We start from the raw sequence: 17,495 nt of genomic DNA, 5'->3' as shown, positions 1-17,495 counted from the left end.
AGTATTGCGGCAGATTTGTATTTCGGTATTAAAGAATGGACCGGGGTCCACGGTTCACTAGAGGTGTCTCTCCCATAAGATAAAAGCATGTTGGGTGAACAAATTACAGATCGGGCAATTGACAAATAGAGAGGGCATAACAATGCACATACATGTCATGATAAGTATAGTGAGATTTAATTGGGCATTACGACAAAGTACATAGACCGCCATCCAACCGCATCTATGCCTAAAAAGTCCACCTTCAGGTTATCGTCCGAACCCCTTCCAGGTATTAAGTTGCAAAGCAACAGACAATTGCATTAAGTATGGTGCGTAATGTAATCAACAACTACATCCTCGGACATAGCGCCAATGTTTTATCCCTAGTGGCAACAGCACAACACAACCTTAGAACTTTCTGTCACTCGTCCCAGTGTCAATGCGGGCATGAACCCACTATCGAGCATAAATACTCCCTCTTGGAGTTAAGAGTAAAAACTTGGCCAGAGCCTCTACTAATAACGGAGAGCATGCAAGATCATAAACAACACATATGTAATAACTTGATAATTAACATAACATGGTATTCTCTATCCATCGGATCCCGACAAACACAACATAGAGTATTACAGATAGATGATCTTGATCATGTTAGGCAGCTCACAAGATCCAACAATGAAGCACAATGAGGAGAAGACAACCATCTAGCTACTGCTATGGACCCATAGTCCGGGGGTGAACTACTCACTCATCACTCCGGAGGCGACCATGGCGGTGTAGAGTCCTCCGGGAGATGAATCCCCTCTCCGGCAGGGTTCCGGAGGAGATCTCCAGAATCCCCCGAGATGGGATTGGCGGCGGCGGCGTCTCTGGAAGGTTTCCCGTATCGTGGTTTTTCGCATCAGGGGTTTCACGACGGAGGCTTTAAGTAGGCGGAAGGGCAGAGTCGGAGGGGTGACGAGGGGCCTACACCATAGGGCGGCGCGGGCCCCCCTTGGCCGCGCGGCCCTATGGTGGCGGCGCCTCGTCGCCCCACTTCGTATCCCTTTCGGTCTTCTGGAAGGTTCGTGGCAAAATAGGACCCCGGGTCTTGATTTCGTCCAATTCCGAGAATATTTCGTTACTAGGATTTCGAAACCAAAAACAGCGAAACAACAGAATCGGCACTTCGGCATCTTGTTAATAGGTTAGTTCCAGAAAATGCACGAATATGACATAAAGTGTGCATAAAACATGTAGGTATCATCAATAATATGGCGTGGAACATAAGAAATTATCGATACGTCGGAGACGTATCAGCATCCCCAAGCTTAGTTACTGCTCGTCCCGAGCGAGGTAAAACGATAACAAAGATAATTTCTGAAGTGACATGCCATCATAACCTTGATCATACTATTTGTAAACATATGTAGTGGATGCAGCGATCAAAACAATGGTAATGACATGAGTAAACAAGTGAATCATAAAGCAAAGACTTTTCATGAATAGTACTTCAAGACAAGCATCAATAAGTCTTGCATAAGAGTTAACTCATAAAGCAATAAATCAAAGTAAAGGTATTGAAGCAACACAAAGGAAGATTAAGTTTCAGCGGTTGCTTTCAACTTATAACATGTATCTCATGGATAATTGTCAACATAGAGAAATATAACAAGTGCAATATGCAAGTATGTAAGAATCAATGCACAGTTCACACAAGTATTTGCTTCTTGAGGTGGAGAGAGATAGGCGAACTGACTCAACATAAAAGTAAAAAAGAATGGTCCTTCAAAGAGGAAAGCATCGATTGCTATATTTGTGCTAGAGCTTTTATTTTGAAAACATGAAACAATTTTGTCAACGGTAGTAATAAAGCATATGAGTTATGAAAATTATATCTTACAAGTTGCAAGCCTCATGCATAGTATACTAATAGTGCCCGCACCTTGTCCTAATTAGCTTGGACTACCGGATCTTTGCAATGCACATGTTTTAACCAAGTGTCACAATGGGGTACCTCCATGCCGCCTGTACAAAGGTCTAAGGAGAAAGCTCGCATTTTGGATTTCTCGCTTTTGATTATTCTCAACTTAGACATCCATACCGGGACAACATGGACAACAGATAATGGACTCCTCTTTAATGCATAAGCAAGTGGCAACAATTATTATTCTCATATGAGATTGAGGATGTGTGTCCAAAACTGAAACTTCCACCATGATTCATGGCTTTAGTTAGCGGCCCAAAGTTCTTCTCTAACAATATGCATGCTCCAACCATTAAGGTGGTAGATCTCTCTTACTTCAGACAAGACGGACATGCATAGCAACTCACATGATATTCAACAAAGAATAGTTGATGGCGTCCCCAGAAGCATAGCAACTCACAACAAACAACTTAATAAGAGATAAAGTGCATAAGTACATATTCAATACCACAATAGTTTTTAAGCTATTTGTCCCATGAGCTATATATTGCAAAGGTGAATGATGGAATTTTAAAGGTAGCACTCAAGCAATTTACTTTGGAATGGCGGATAAATACCATGTAGTAGGTAGGTATGGTGGACACAAATGGCATAGTGGTTGGCTCAAGTATTTTGGATGCATGAGAAGTATTCCCTCTCGATACAAGGTTTAGGCTAGAAAGGTTATTTGAAACAAACACAAGGATGAACGGTGCAGACAAAACTCACATAAAAGACATATTGTAAACATTATAAGACTCTACACCGTCTTCCTTGTTGTTCAAAACTCAATACTAGATATTATCTAGACTCTAGAGAAACCAAATATGCAAACCAAATTAGCAAGCTCTAAGTATTTCTTCATTAATGGGTGCAAAGTATATGATGCAAGAGCTTAAACATGAGCACAACAATTGCCAAGTATCAAATTATCCAAGACATTTTAGAATTACTACATGTAGCATTTTCCAATTCCAACCATATAACAATTTAACGAAGAAGAAACTTCGCCATGAATACTATGAGTAGAGCCTAAGGACATACTTGTCCATATGCTACAGCGGAGCGTGTCTCTCTCCCATAAAGTGAATGCTAGGATCCATTTTATTCAAACAAAACAAAAAACAAAAACAAACCGACGCTCCAAGCAAAGTGCATAAGATGTGACGGAATAAAAATATAGTTTCAGGGGAGGAACCTGATAATGTTGTCGATGAAGAAGGGGTAGACGCTTGAGTCTTCTTAGAATATGCAGGGGTGAACCACCGGGGCATCCCCAAGCTTAGAGCTTCCACTCTCCTTGATCATATTGCATCATACTCCTCTCTTGATCCTTGAAAACTTCCTCCACACCAAACTCGAAACAACTCATTAGAGGGTTAGTGCACAATAAAAATTCACATGTTCAGAGGTGACACAATCATTCTTAACACTTCTGGACATTGCATAAAGCTACTGGACATTAATGGATCAAAAAAATTCATCCAACATAGCAAAGAGGCAATGCGAAATAAAAAGGCAGAATCTGTCAAAACAGAACAGTCCGTAAAGATGGATTTTATTAGGCCACCAGACTTGCTCAAATGAAAATTCCCAAATTGAAAGAAAGTTGTGTACATATCTGAGGATCATGCACGTAAAATGGCTTAATTTTCTGAGCTACCTACAGGGAGGTAGACCCAGATTCGTGACAGCAAAGAAATCTGGAACTGCGCAGTAATCCAAATCTAGTACTTACTTTACTATCAAAGACTTTACTTGGCACAACAAAACTCAAAACTAAGATAAGGAGAGGTTGCTACAGTAGTAAACAACTTCCAAGACTCAAATATGAAACAAAAATACTGCAGTAAAAATATGGGTTGTCTCCCATAAGCGCTTTTCTTTAACGCCTTTCAGCTAGGCGCAGAAAGTGTATATCAAGTAACATCAAGAGACGAAGCATCAACATCATAATTTGTTCTAATAATAGAATCATAAGGTAACTTCATTCTCTTTCTAGGGAAGTGTTCCATACCTTTCTTGAGAGGAAATTGATATTTAATATTACCTTCCTTCATATCAATAGTAGCACCAACGGTTCGAAGAAAAGGTCTTCCCAATATAATGGGGCAAGATGCATTGCATTCAATATCCAAGACAACAAAATCAACGGGGACAAGGTTATTGTTAACCATAATATGAACATTATCAACTTTCCCCAAAGGTTTCTTTTTAGCATTATCAGCGAGATTAACATCCAGATAACGACTTTTCAATGGTGGCAAGTCAAGCATATCATAGACTTTCTTAGGCATAACGTAAATACTTGCACCAAGATCACATAAAGCATTACAATCAAAATCTTTGACTCTCATTTTAATGATGGGCTCCCAACCATCCTCTAGCTTTCTAGGAATAGAAGTTTCAAGTTTTAGTTTCTCTTCTCTAGCTTTTATGAGAGCATTTGTAATGTGTTTTGTGAAAGCCAAGTTTACAGCGCTAGCATTGGGACTCTTAGCAAGTTTTTGTAAGAACTTTATAACTTCAGAGATGTGGCAATCATCAAAATCTAAATCATTACAATCTAAAGCAATGGGATTATCATCCCCAAGGTTGGAAAAAATTTCAGCAGTTTTATCACAGGCGGTTTCCAGCAGTTTTAGCAGTTTCAGGTAATTTTGCGCGCTTTGCACTAGGAGTAGAAGCATTGCCAACACCAATTATTTTACCATTAATAGTAGGAGGTGCAGCAACATGTGAAGAATTAGCATTTCTAGTGGTGGTAATAGTCCAAACTTTAGCTACATTTTCCTCTTTAGCTAGTTTTTCATTTTCTTCTCTATCCCACCTAGCACGCAGTTCAGCCATTAATCTTATATTCTCATTAATTCTAACTTGGATGGCATTTGCTGTAGTAACAATTTTATTTTCAATATCCCTATTAGGCATAACTTTCGATTTCAAAAGATCAACATCAGAGGCAAGACTATCAACCTTAGAAGCGAGAATATCAATTTTATTGAGCTTTTCCTCGACAGATTTGTTAAAGGCAGTTTCTGTACTAATAAATTCTTTAAGCATAGCTTCAAGTCCAGGGGGTGTATTCCTATTATTGTTGTAAGAATTCCCATAAGAATTAGCATAACCGTTACCATTATTATAAGGATATGGCCTATAGTTATTACTAGAATTGTTCCGATAAGCATTGTTGTTGAAATTATTATTTTTAATGAAGTTTACATCAACATGTTCTTCTTGGGCAACCAATGAAGCTAATGGAACATTATTAGGATCAACATTAGTCCTATCATTCGCAAGCATAGACATAATAGCATCAATCTAATCACTCAAGGAAGAGGTTTCTCTTCAACAGAATTTACCTTCTTACCTTGTGGAGCTCTTTCCGTGTGCCATTCAGAGTAATTAACCATCATATTATCAAGGAGCTTTGTTGCTTCACCAAGAGTGATGGACATAAAGGTACCTCCAGCAGCTGAATCCAATAAATTCCGTGAAGAAAAATTTAGTCCTCGCATAGAAGGTTTGGATGATCATCCAAGTAGTCAGTCCATGGGTTGGGCAATTTTTAACCAAAGATTTCATTCTTTCCCAAGCTTGAGCAACATGTTCATTATCCAATTGTTTAAAATTCATTATGCTACTCCTCAAAGATATAATTTTAGCAGGGGGATAATATCTACCAATAAAAGCATCCTTGCATTTAGTCCAGGAATCAATACTATTCTTAGGCGAGAGATAGCAACCAATCTTTAGCTCTTCCTCTTAATGAGAAAGGAAACAATTTTAATTTTATAATGTCACCATCTACATCTTTATATTTTTTCATTTCACATAGTTCAACAAAATTATTGAGATGGGCAGCGAGCATCATCGGAACTAACACCGGAAAATTGCTCTCGCATAACAAGATTCGATAAAGCAGGTTTAATTTCAAAGAATTCTCGTCTGTAGTAGCAGGTGGAGCAATAGGTGTGCATAGGAAATCATTATTATTTGTGCTAGTGAAGTCACACAACTTAGTATTTTCAGGGGTAGCCATTTTAGCAGTAGTAAATAAAGCAAACTAGATAAAGTAAATGCAAGTAAACTAATTTTTTTGTGTTTTTGATATAGCAAACAAGACAAGTAAATAAAGTAAAGCTAGCAACTAATTTTTTTGTGTTTTGATATAAGTGCAGCAAACAAAGTAGTAAATAAAATAAAGCAAGACAAAAACAAAGTAAAGAGATTGAGAAGTGGAGACTCCCCTTGCGGCGTGTCTTGATCTCCCCGACAACGGCGCCGGAAAAAGAGCTTGATGGCGTGTAACTCACACGTTCGATGGGAACCCCAAGAGGAAGGTATGATGCGCACAGCAGCAAGTTTTCCCTCGAAAAGAAACCAAGGTTTATCGAACCGAGGAGGAGCCAAGAAGCACGTTGAAGGTTGATGGCGGCGGGATGTAGTGCGGCGCAACACCGGAGATCCCGGCGCCAACGTGGAACCTGCACAACACAACCAAAGTACTTTGCCCCAATGAAACAGATGAGGTTGTCAATCTCACCGGCTTGCTGTAACAAAGGATTAACCGTATTGTGTGGAAGATGATTGTTTGCGAGAGAAAACGAGTAAAACAAGTATTGCAAGCAGATTTGTATTTCGATATTAAAGAATGGACCGGGGTCCACAGTTCACTAGAGGTGTCTCTCCCATAAGATAAAAGCATGTTGGGTGAACAAATTACAGTCGGGCAATTGACAAATAGAGAGGGCATAACAATGCACATACATGTCATGATAAGTATAGTGAGATTTAATTGGGCATTACGACAAAGTACATAGACCGCCATCCAACCGCATCTATGCCTAAAAAGTCCACCTTCAGAGTTATCGTCCGAACCCCTTCCAGGTATTAAGTTGCAAAGCAACGAGACAATTGCATTAAGTATGGTGCGTAATGTAATCAACAACTACATCCTCGGACATAGCGCCAATGTTTTATCCCTAGTGGCAACGAGCACAACACAACCTTAGAACTTTCTATCACCTGTCCCGGTGTCAATGCGAGGCATGAACCCACTATCGAGCATAAATACTCCCTCTTGGAGTTAAGAGTAAAAACTTGGCCAGAGCCTCTACTAATAACGGAGAGCATGCAAGATCATAAACAACACATATGTAATAACTTGATAATTAACATAACATGGTATTCTCTATCCATCGGATCCCGACAAACACAACATAGAGTATTGCAGATAGATGATCTTGATCATGTTAGGCAGCTCACAAGATCCAACAATGAAGCACAATGAGGAGAAGACAACCATCTAGCTACTGCTATGGACCCATAGTCCAGGGGTGAACTACTCACTCATCACTCCGGAGGCGACCATGGCGGTGTAGAGTCCTCCGGGAGATGAATCCCCTCTCGGGCAGGGTGCCGGAGGAGATCTCCAGAATCCCCCGAGATGGGATTGGCGGCGGCGGCGTCTCTGGAAGGTTTTCCGTATCGTGGTTTTTCGCATCAGGGGTTTCGCGACGGAGGCTTTAAGTAGGCGGAAGGGCAGAGTCGGAGGGGTGACGAGGGGCCTACACCATAGGGCGGCGCGGGCCCCCCCCTTGGCCGCGCGGCCCTATGGTGGCGGCGCCTCGTCGCCCCACTTTGTATCCCTTTCGGTCTTCTGGAAGGTTCGTGGCAAAATAGGACCCTGGGTCTTGATTTCGTCCAATTCCGAGAGTATTTCGTTACTAGGATTTCTGAAACCAAAAACAGCAGAAAACGAGCAATCGGCACTTCGGCATCTTGTTAATAGGTTAGTTCCAGAAAATGCACGAATATGACATAAAGTGTGCATAAAACATGTAGGTATCATCAATAATATGGCGTGGAACATAAGAAATTATCGATACGTCAGAGACGTATCAACCACCGACGCCTCTCCATCGACCAGCCATGTTTCCCCCATCCATGTGTGAGTAATTCCCCCGCTGTAGGCTGAAGGGGATGGTAGGGATTGGATGAGATTGGTCATGTAATAGCATAAGATTGTTAGGGCATAGTGCCTAGTGTCCGTAATTGGTACTTTTATGATATTGTTGCAACTTGTTATGCTTAATGCTTGTCACTAGGGCCCGAGTGCCATGATCTCAGATCTGAACATGTTATCAATTCATGATGATATTCATTTCTTTATGATATTACCTGCAAGTTGTATACACGTATTGTTGTCCGAAACCCGAGGCCCCAAAGTGACAGAAATTGGGACAACCGAAGGGGAAGGCGGTGATATGAGGATCACATGTGTTCACGGAGTGTTAATGCTTTGCTCCGGTGCTCTATTAAAAGGAGTACCTTAATTTCCAGATAGATTCCCTAGAGGCTCGGCTGCCACCGGCTGGTAGGACAAAAGATGTTGTGCAAGTTTCTCATTGCGAGCATGTACGACTAAATATGGAACACATGCCTATTGATTGATTAGTACTTGGATACCGTTTTATTACTATCTGCAAATGCCCTACCTTGATTGTTACATGAGTTTCTCTCATCCATGCAACGCTCGTTCATCCATCCCTGTGCCTACAATATTTAATCCTGTTGTTTACTATAATCACTACTGCTGTCTTTGTTACACAGTTCGTCGATACTTCACTACGCTCATTGCTATAAAGCTGTTGAGTGCTGATAAACTCTTGCGAGCAAGTCTCGTTTCCAGTGCAGCTGAATTGACAACTCCGCTGTTAAGGCTTACAAATATTCTTTGGCTCCCCTTGTGTCGAATCAATAAATTGGGTTTTACTTCCCTCGAAGACTGTTGCGATCCCCTATACTTGTGGGTCATCAAACGTGTGAGTGGTGAAGTTGCAGAACCAGCGGACAAGGCCAGTCCGGAATGGAAACAGTGGAATGCCATAAATTCTCTGATTGTGGCATGGTTGCTTAGCTCTTTGGTTCCTAATATTGCTGCTTCTGTAGATGCACTCACAAAAGCTTCAGAGGTATGGGATACCTTATCAAATCTATATTCTAGAAAGGGGAACATTATGTTGATTGCTGAGATTGAGGATAAAGTGCATGACTTGCAACAAGGAAACAAAACTGTGATGGCATATGTGGTTGAGTTGCAGCATCTTTGGGGAGATTTAGATCATGTTGATCCTCTGGAACTTGCCCATGGGGAATGTGTGAGTGCTGCGCTGCAAGCTGGATTGAACGTCGGCGAGTCATGAAGTTCTTGAAAGGTCTTAATCAAGATTTTGAGGGGAGAAGGGCTGCTTTACTGCATCAAACCACTACCCCTTCTCTCAAAGAAGCCATTGCAGCTATGTCCAGAGAGGAAGTGCGTCTGAATATGACAAAGGGAAGCGGTTCTGTCCCGCATCCGACCTTCTACACTACCGAGAGATAAGAGATGAGAGACTGCTATACTTGTGGACAGAAGGGACACTTGAAGCATCAGTGTACCTCCTTTGCTACACCCGGTAGGGGGAGAGGAGGATATACACATGGCAGAGGAAGCTACAGAGGAAGAGGTGATGGAAGAGGTGGTGGACAACAGTATGGAAGAGGTGGTGGAGACATCAGTATGGCAGAGGTGGTGGACAACCATATGGACATCAGTATGGCAGAGGTGGTGGACAACCATATGGACAACAGTATGGCAGGGGTGGTGGACAGCAGCACACTATATCACCCAAGGCACATATGGCGGCAGGCTTCGAGCCAACTACCAGTACCTCTCAGGGACAATCAAAGGAAGAAGGACAAAATGAAGCAACCTTTGGAAACTTTGCTCACTATGTCTACAAAGATGAAGGTAATATTGATCGAGTTTCTATAGCCACTCATAATGCTAATTCGGATTGGATTCTTGATTCTGGAGCATCCAAACATGTTAATGGGAATATTAGTGAGTTTGACTCTTATACTAAGTATCCTCCCACACATAGAGGCACTATCCAAACAACAGATGGCACAGCACAATCTATAAAAGGGGAGGGGTCGGTGCAATGTACACCCAACATAAAATTGTCATCATTTCTACATGTTCCTGCTTTTCCAGTAAATATGCTATCTCTAAGTGCCCTGATTGATCAGCAGGACTACCGTATAAGAGTTGATAGATATATGTGTTTAATTCAGGAAAGGGAGAGCAGCAAGAAGATGGGGACTGCAACCAGGCATAGAGGTCTTTGGCACATAGATCGTGATGGGCATGATGCTAGTTCTATGTTTGCTGCGATTGTTGGAGGAAAGGAGAGTATGACACTAGTTCATCATTATCGAATGGGCCACATGGCATTTGATAAAATGTTTCGAGTTTTTCCTGATGTAATGAATGGAGTGGACAAAACCAAATTATGTTGTGATGCCTGCGAATATGCTAAGCATACGAGAACCTCTTATGTTAGTAGAGGGATCAGAAGTGTATCCCCGTTTGTGTTAGTGCACTCTGATGTATGGATGTGTCCTGTTGTGTCAGTAAGTGGCATGAAGTACTTTGTGACTTTTATTGACTGCTATTCCAGAATGACTTAGATTTATCTTATGCGTCACAAAGATGAAGTGTTCACTTGTTTTCAGAGTTTTTGTGCCTATGTGAAAAACCAATTCAATGTTCGAGTGCAAGTGATCGAACCGATAATGGTACTGAATATATCAACAAACCTTTTGCTGATTTCTTATCTTCGCAAGGTATACTCGCACCGGACTTCATGTCCGGACACTCCTCCCCAGAATGGAGTTGCCGAGTGGAAGAATAGGCACATTCTTGAAGTGGCTCGATCTCTTATGTTTACCATGAATTTTCCCAAATTCTTATGGAGTGAGGCGATTATGACTGCTACGTATTTGATCAACGAGAATGCCTTCAAAGATTCTAGGTATGCGGTCTCCTTGCCAACTCCTTCTAAATAACAATGACTTTGTTGTACCACCCAAACTCTTTGGTCGTACATGTTTTGTAAGGGATCACATACCATCTGTTGGCAAGCTAGATCATCGGGCTATCAAATGTATCTTTATTGGCTATTCCTCCAGACAGAAGGGTTACAAGTGTTGGAGTCCCAGTGACAGGAGGACATTTGTAAGCATGGATGTTACGTTTCGCGAGTCAGAACCATTTTATGACGGTGAGAGTGATCTTAGTGGCTTGTTCCAGGGGCTTGACCATCTTGGTGATGCTCAAGAGGGGGAGCAACAGTAAGGTGGTGAACAACAAGGTGGTGATGAAGAGCAGCAAGATGGTGACCAACAGAATCATCAACAAATTTCTATTGTGGCAGAGATTCCTGCTATTCCTGGTACACCTACACCACCTAGAGCCGTACCACCACAAAGATGGTTGTAGGATCCACCTGTGTACTCTAGAAGACAAGTACAAAGGGAACAAGTAGATGCACTGGAGGAGCAACAAGACCAGTGGCAGGGGAGCAACCTATTGGACCTGAAAATCAAGGAAGCACAAGTGTATATTCTGTTGAGGAGAATCAATCTCAGACTGAGTCCAATAATAGCCTAGACTTGCCAATTGCAATAAGGAAAGGGGTAAGGAAAGTTGGGCCCCCAAAGCGACTGAGTTATGATGACTATAACGTAGGAAATTATATTTCTTACGAGGCATTGTCACTCTTTTTTCGGGCTTTTGTTGCTTCACTGCAAACTGTATCTGTTCCTAAGGATTGGAAGGCAGCCAGGTTGGACCCGAGATGGTGCAATGCTATGATGGAAGAATTAGAGGCCTTGAAGAAAAATAAAACATGGGAGTTGACAGATCTCTCTAAAGGAAAGAATACGATGAGGTCTGTAAGTGGATCTATTCCAGTAAAACAAAATGCGAAGGAAAAGTGGAGAGATATAAGGCAAGACTTGTGGCAAGAGGATATAGTCGGACTTATGGCATTGACTATGATGAGACGTTTGCACCGGTGGCAAAAATGAGCACCTGTCGGAATATTGATCTCTTGTGCAGCAAATTTCGGATGGCCCTTGCATCAACTTGATGTCAAAAATGCATTTCTGCATGGTGATCTTCAAGAGGAGGTGTATATGGAGATGCCACCAGGATTTGTCAGACCTGAAACTAAAGGGAAGGTATGTAGACTGAAGAAATCTCTATATGGTCTCAAACAATCTCCACGGGCCTGGTTTGATAGGTTTAGACAAGTGGTGTGTGACATGGGATATGGTCAATGCAATGGAGACCATACCTTATTTTACAGACATTCTGAGCAGAAAATCACTATCCTTGCTATGTATGTTGATGATATTATTATCACAGGAGATGATGATGTTGAAATCGCAAAACTGAAAGGATGCTTGAGTCAAGCCTTTGAGGTGAAAGATTTGGGAAAACTTAAATACTTCCTTGGATAGAAGTTGCAAGATCGTCAAAAGGGATATCACTATCTCAAAGAAAGTATACATTGGATCTCTTAGATGATATGGGCATGCTGGGGTGCCAAGTGGCTTCAACCCCTAATGAAAATAATAAAATCACAGCAGAGTCTGGAGAACCCATAGACAAGGAGAAATATCAAAGACTTGTTGGAAGACTAATATACTTATGCCACACAAGACCAGATATATCATTTGCAGTGAGTGTAGTGAGTCGCTATATGCATGATCCGAGGGATGGACACTTGGAAGCAGCTCAAAGAATTTTGAGATACTTGAAAGGCACTCCGGGAAAAGGATTGTGGTTTAAAAGTAATGGACACCTAAATGTAGATGGATATTGTGATGCAGATTGGGCTAGCTTCCTAGATGATTGAAGATCCACCTCAGGGTATTGTGTTTTTGTTGGAGGAAATTTGGTGTCATGGAGAAGTAAGAAACAATCTGTTGTCTCGAAATCAACGTACCGAAGCAGAGTACAGAGCTATGTCACAGGGTCTGGGTGAAATGTTGTGGGTACGAAACCTTCTAAGAGAGCTGAAAATTTTAAGGCAATGAAGCTTGAAAGTGTGGTGTGATAATATGTCTGCCATAAACATAGCAAACAACCATGTTCAGCATGAGCGCACTAAACATGTGGAGATAGACAGATTCTTCATTAAAGAAAAGATTGATGCAGGGATTATCTCATTGGCTTATGTGAGATCAAGACAACAAGTGGCAGACTGTTTAACAAAAGGTCTAGGATCAAAGGAGTGTAATCTTGCCTGTGACAAGATGGGGATGATTAACATTTATCACCCATCTTTAGGGGGGGTGTTGGAGTATTTGTTGGGCTGTCTTCTTGTTCTCCGGCCAGGTTGGCGCCTGCACCGGTCGGGCGGTCGCACACCCCCACACATGGTGTGGGCCTGGCCCGTTAGGCGTTTTTTTTCTGTTCTTTCTGTTCTTTCTCTTTTTCCTATTCTTTCTCTTTTTCTATTCTTTTATGTTTCCTTTTTTGAACGATTTTCAAGCAGATTTTGAACGATTTTTGAACAGATTTTGAACGATTTTCAAATTTTAAACAAATTTATAATTTTGAACGATTTTCAAATTTTAAACAAATTTAAAAGCGTACATTTCTAAAATCTACAAACAGAAAATTTTGAATAATTTTGAAAACATAAAAAGAAACAAAAGAACGTTAGTAAAAAAATAGAACCGAAAACAAAAAAAGAATAAAAAAGAAAACAGAAAAAAGCGTTTACCTAATGGGCTGCGACCCAAATAATAGCCGCCGGGTCCGAAGGTGTGCGACACCCTGTCCGTGCCGACCCGATCGGTATATATCAGCTCCCCCTAAAGATATTGTATTTGAGCGCCCGTCCATATTAATGACGCAGTAGACTACATAGAGGAATTGCTAAGCTGGGCCACCTAAACCTAATTAACTAGTTAGTTATTAAGCTGCTTAATTACTTTTATATGTCTATACGAATAATTATTATAAAATGTGGTGTTCCTTGCAACAACAAAACACAGTTGTGGTTTTAAAAAAAACACCAATAAGTGATGTGATCTGCTATTTCCTCAGCGGAGATGCTCTCATGTCATGCTGCATTTTCGTAGACTGACTGACCCTCCGTGATCCAGGACGCGTTCTACAAAATAGTACGTAATACACGACCAGAACCAGAGCAGAACCGGACCAGATCTCGCCGCCGTTCGTTGCCGTCGCCGTCGCCGTCGCCATGGACCCGAGCCGGCCGCTCCTTGGGCGCGGCGGCTTCCTCCCCTCCTCCGCCCACGCCGTCGCCGCCATCGCTCTCATTGCCTTCCTCCTCCTCACCCTACTCCGCCTCCCCCTCAGCCTCTCCATCTCCATCTACACCCCTCCTCCCCCACTCGCCGTCGCCGACCACCACCAGGAGGACCAAGAGCAGGACGACAGCTCCTCCTGCGACCTCTCCTCCCCGCTCGACTGCGCCGACCCGCGCCTCTTCCACCTCATGATGCGCAGCGCCATCGACGCCTTCCCCGCCGTCCATTTCGCCCGCTTCGGCCGCCCCGTCCCCGGCGACCCGCCCTCCACCTCCTGCGACATGGCCTGGCGCGCCCGCTCCAACTCCTCCGCCTCCACCGCCTCCCCCACCGCCACCACCAAGGACTACCGCCGCTTCGCCATCGCGCGGGACCCCCGCACCTGCACCTACTCCGTCCTCTCCATCGGCGACTACCACTCCGGCCCCAACGCCCGCAAGCCCCGCCCGGGCGCCAAAAACGCCACCACCGCCGCCCCGCCCCCGCCCCCGCTCTCGCGCTCCCAGTTCGCCGCCGCCGCCTACCTCTCCTACCACGGCGGCGGCGACCGCTGCAAGCCCATGCCGCACTACATGCGCAGCCTCCTCTGCGCCCTCGCCGAGGCCCGCTTCCTCAACCGCACCCTCGTCCTCGACCTCACCCTCTGCCTCGCCGCCTCCTACACCGCCGCCGGCATGCCCGAGGAGGGCAAGCGCCTCGCCTTCTACATCGACGTCGACCACCTCCGGTCGTTCGTGGCCGGCATCGTCGAGGAAAGGCGGTTCTGGGAGGACTGGGACAGGTGGGGAGCGCAGGGCCAGCTCGGCCTCCGCCTCATCGAGGACACCAGGGTTCCCCCCACCAAGTTCTCCAAGGCCAAGGACACCCTCGTCGTCAGGAAATTCGGGGACGTCGAGCCGGGGAACTACTGGTACCGTGTGTGCGAGGGCGAGGCGGAGCGCGTGCTCTCCCCGCCACACCGGGACATACGCCTGGCACCAAGTCTGACGAGCATTGTCGATGCTATCATCTCGAGTATGCAACCAGACTTCGATTCAGTCCATGCTGATGCCAATGCCGAGGACCTCATCCGGAAAATCGAGGAGAGTGTTGATGCGGGGCGGCAGGTGTATCTTGCGGGAGAGGGGATCAACATGGTCCTGGTGGAGGCGCTCAAGGCAAAATACAGCAACCTGCATTGCCTGGATGATTTCCAGGGGCTCTGGAGGAAAGACAGCAAGTGGTTCGTGGAGATGAAGAGGCTCAATGGTGGAGTCCCCGTGGAGTTCGATGGCTACATGCGCGAGCTGGTGGACAGGGAGGTCTTCCTCAAGGGGAAGAAAATGGTCGAGGTGCACCGCTGATTTCTAAGGTGTTTGGGAAACACGGCATACTCTTCTCAAGTGAGTCTTGTACAGATCGTTTCTGAATTTTGTTGTTAGCTTTGCATTTATGTAGATGATTCTGCCAGTATCACTTTGAGGGGAAATCTTGGCAATCAGTAATGTATAGCTCAGTGCTGCTAAGACTACTTGTTCCTCTCAATCCACTAGTTTCTTAGCACTAGTCGCTGCTCATTCCCTGTAAGGAAATATTCTACTAGTTCATGTTATCATGTCCTTTTGGCTATATAGTTCGTGTTTCTCCAGTTCATTTCAACACATAGTAGTTATGATTGGTCCATTATAATTATAACATATATAAAAGCTGACCCCATTTGCGTTAAGGAGATTGATTTGGCTACTGTTACTGTTCAAGTTCCTTTGTCTCCAATCGCTATTTGCCACGTACATGTTTTTTACACCGTCCACGGACGCTGCCTCCTGATCCTGCGCGAAGATTGCCGTTTTGAACGAACAGTCCAGAGACAACGTCGCGAGGAGCAGAACAAACTTTCCTTCTCCAAACCGCCTCCACCCACCCACCGTGACGCAAACCAAGGCAGCCCTTGGGAAATTTTCTCTCCCTCCCGATGTGCCACGGAGGAATTCGGCGCCTCTTCTCCATCCCAGGCGGCGGTGTGGAGGAAATCATCGGCTCCCTCCTGAGGCAGGGCGGGCCCACTCGACCGGTGAGGTGGCCATTGACGCGGCTGCCGGCGCGATGGAGGACCTCGCTGCTCTCCTCTCCTCCATGGGTGGCTCTGTGAGGCGGAAGAGGAACTGGGGATGTCCCCTGCTCCGTTCCCCTCCACAGCAGCTCCGAACCCCCGCCGGCGGCGAGGCAGCGACAAGATCTGTGCTGCTAACACTACTTGTTCCTCTCAATCCACTAGTTTCTTAGCACTAGTCGCTGCTCATTCCCTGTAAGGAAATATTCTACTAGTTCATATTATCATGTCCTTTTGGCTATATAGTTCGTGTTTCTTCAGTTCATTTCAACATATTGGTAGTTATGATTGGTCCATGATTTATTGCTTTAGCATCTACATGGTGTTATGGGCATCTACCTCAGAATTGCTGTAAGAAACACATGAAAATAAATCCACGCTCAATGCACAACAAACTAAAATTTGACAATACATCCAGAATTTCCACCACAACATCATGGACAAGAAACTAACTCGGTCCAAGATTGCTCTATATGTTTATCAACAAGAAAGTACTAACTACTGATGGACGCATTTGTTGCTTTCATTTGACATACATAACCAGTTGGCGTACACCAGACCAACATGAATGGATAGAGTTTCAGTTTGAATCAAACAAGCCAAATCAGCAATCAAATTAAATACATACTGTTTCATTGAAGAACATTTGAAAGGATAAAACACAGAACACCTTATTCTTTCACCAATTCTTTTCGCTGCTTGAGATCCTTAGAAATCACAACAAAAACAATCGGCAGGGAAGGCAATTTGCATGAGCATTGAGTAGGTAGAGGAACCTGCAGTTTCTGTTACTTAGCCCTGGACCAGTATCTCTTTCAGTTGCTGCTTGATGCTCTGTGGCATGTTAGAGATAGCACCATCATTCATTTTGATTTGAACGAGGTTCGGTCGAACCTTGCGAAGAGGACGATCCGTCACTGGGAGGACGATGCCGTCCCACTTCACGTTTCCACTTAGCTCCATGGTCTGCAGACATCGGAGGCTTGGCTCAGTGAAGACACATGAAGGGATGTCATCACCTTGCAGGCTCAGGTGACGAAGGAGATGCATGTTCCGGAGAGCAGCCTCGAATGCAGGGCCTCCGTGTTTCACGTGTTCGAAACCGTGCATCTCTAATGACCGTAGGCTTCTTGTCATGTTGTTGTCCAACGGACTCCACTCTCCCGATCCCGAGGCGACGGGCTTTACACCATGGAGCGTCTGTAGCTCACTGCCAACCTCCTCATCATCATCATTATCATCACACATTGCAGGAAGCGCAAGGCTCTTTGCGAGCACATGCCGCAGCGTCTTGATCTTCCA

The 17,495-nt window shown here is 44.1% G+C and overlaps 2 protein-coding genes across 2 annotated transcripts in view; one reads left to right on the top strand and one right to left on the bottom strand.

The window, feature by feature from the left end:
- LOC124649781 overlaps nt 1-14,036 on the bottom strand; it is a 15,608-nt gene extending 1,572 nt beyond the window's left edge. Inside the window, exon 1 of the mRNA XM_047189357.1 lies at nt 13,959-14,036. Coding sequence (XP_047045313.1) covers nt 13,959-14,036 — 78 coding nt within the window. The remainder of the gene's footprint in view (nt 1-13,958) is intronic.
- LOC124679222 lies at nt 14,035-15,737 on the top strand. The gene has a single exon (XM_047215019.1). The coding sequence runs from the start codon at nt 14,035-14,037 to the stop codon at nt 15,445-15,447; it is 1,413 nt and encodes a 470-aa protein (XP_047070975.1). The 3' UTR covers nt 15,448-15,737.
- Nucleotides 15,738-17,495: the final 1,758 nt, after the last annotated feature.

Source organism: Lolium rigidum, chromosome 1 (genome assembly GCF_022539505.1).
Source record: "Lolium rigidum isolate FL_2022 chromosome 1, APGP_CSIRO_Lrig_0.1, whole genome shotgun sequence".
NCBI classification, from domain to species: Eukaryota; Viridiplantae; Streptophyta; class Magnoliopsida; order Poales; family Poaceae; genus Lolium; species Lolium rigidum.
Note: the sequence above shows the minus strand (reverse complement) of the source record. Positions and strands in the feature narration are given on the sequence as shown.

Excerpts from the sequence above, each read along its gene's own strand:
- LOC124679222 (XM_047215019.1), top strand. The coding sequence starts at position 14,035 with ATGGACCCGAGCCGGCCGCTCCTTGGGCGCGGCGGCTTCCTCCCCTCC.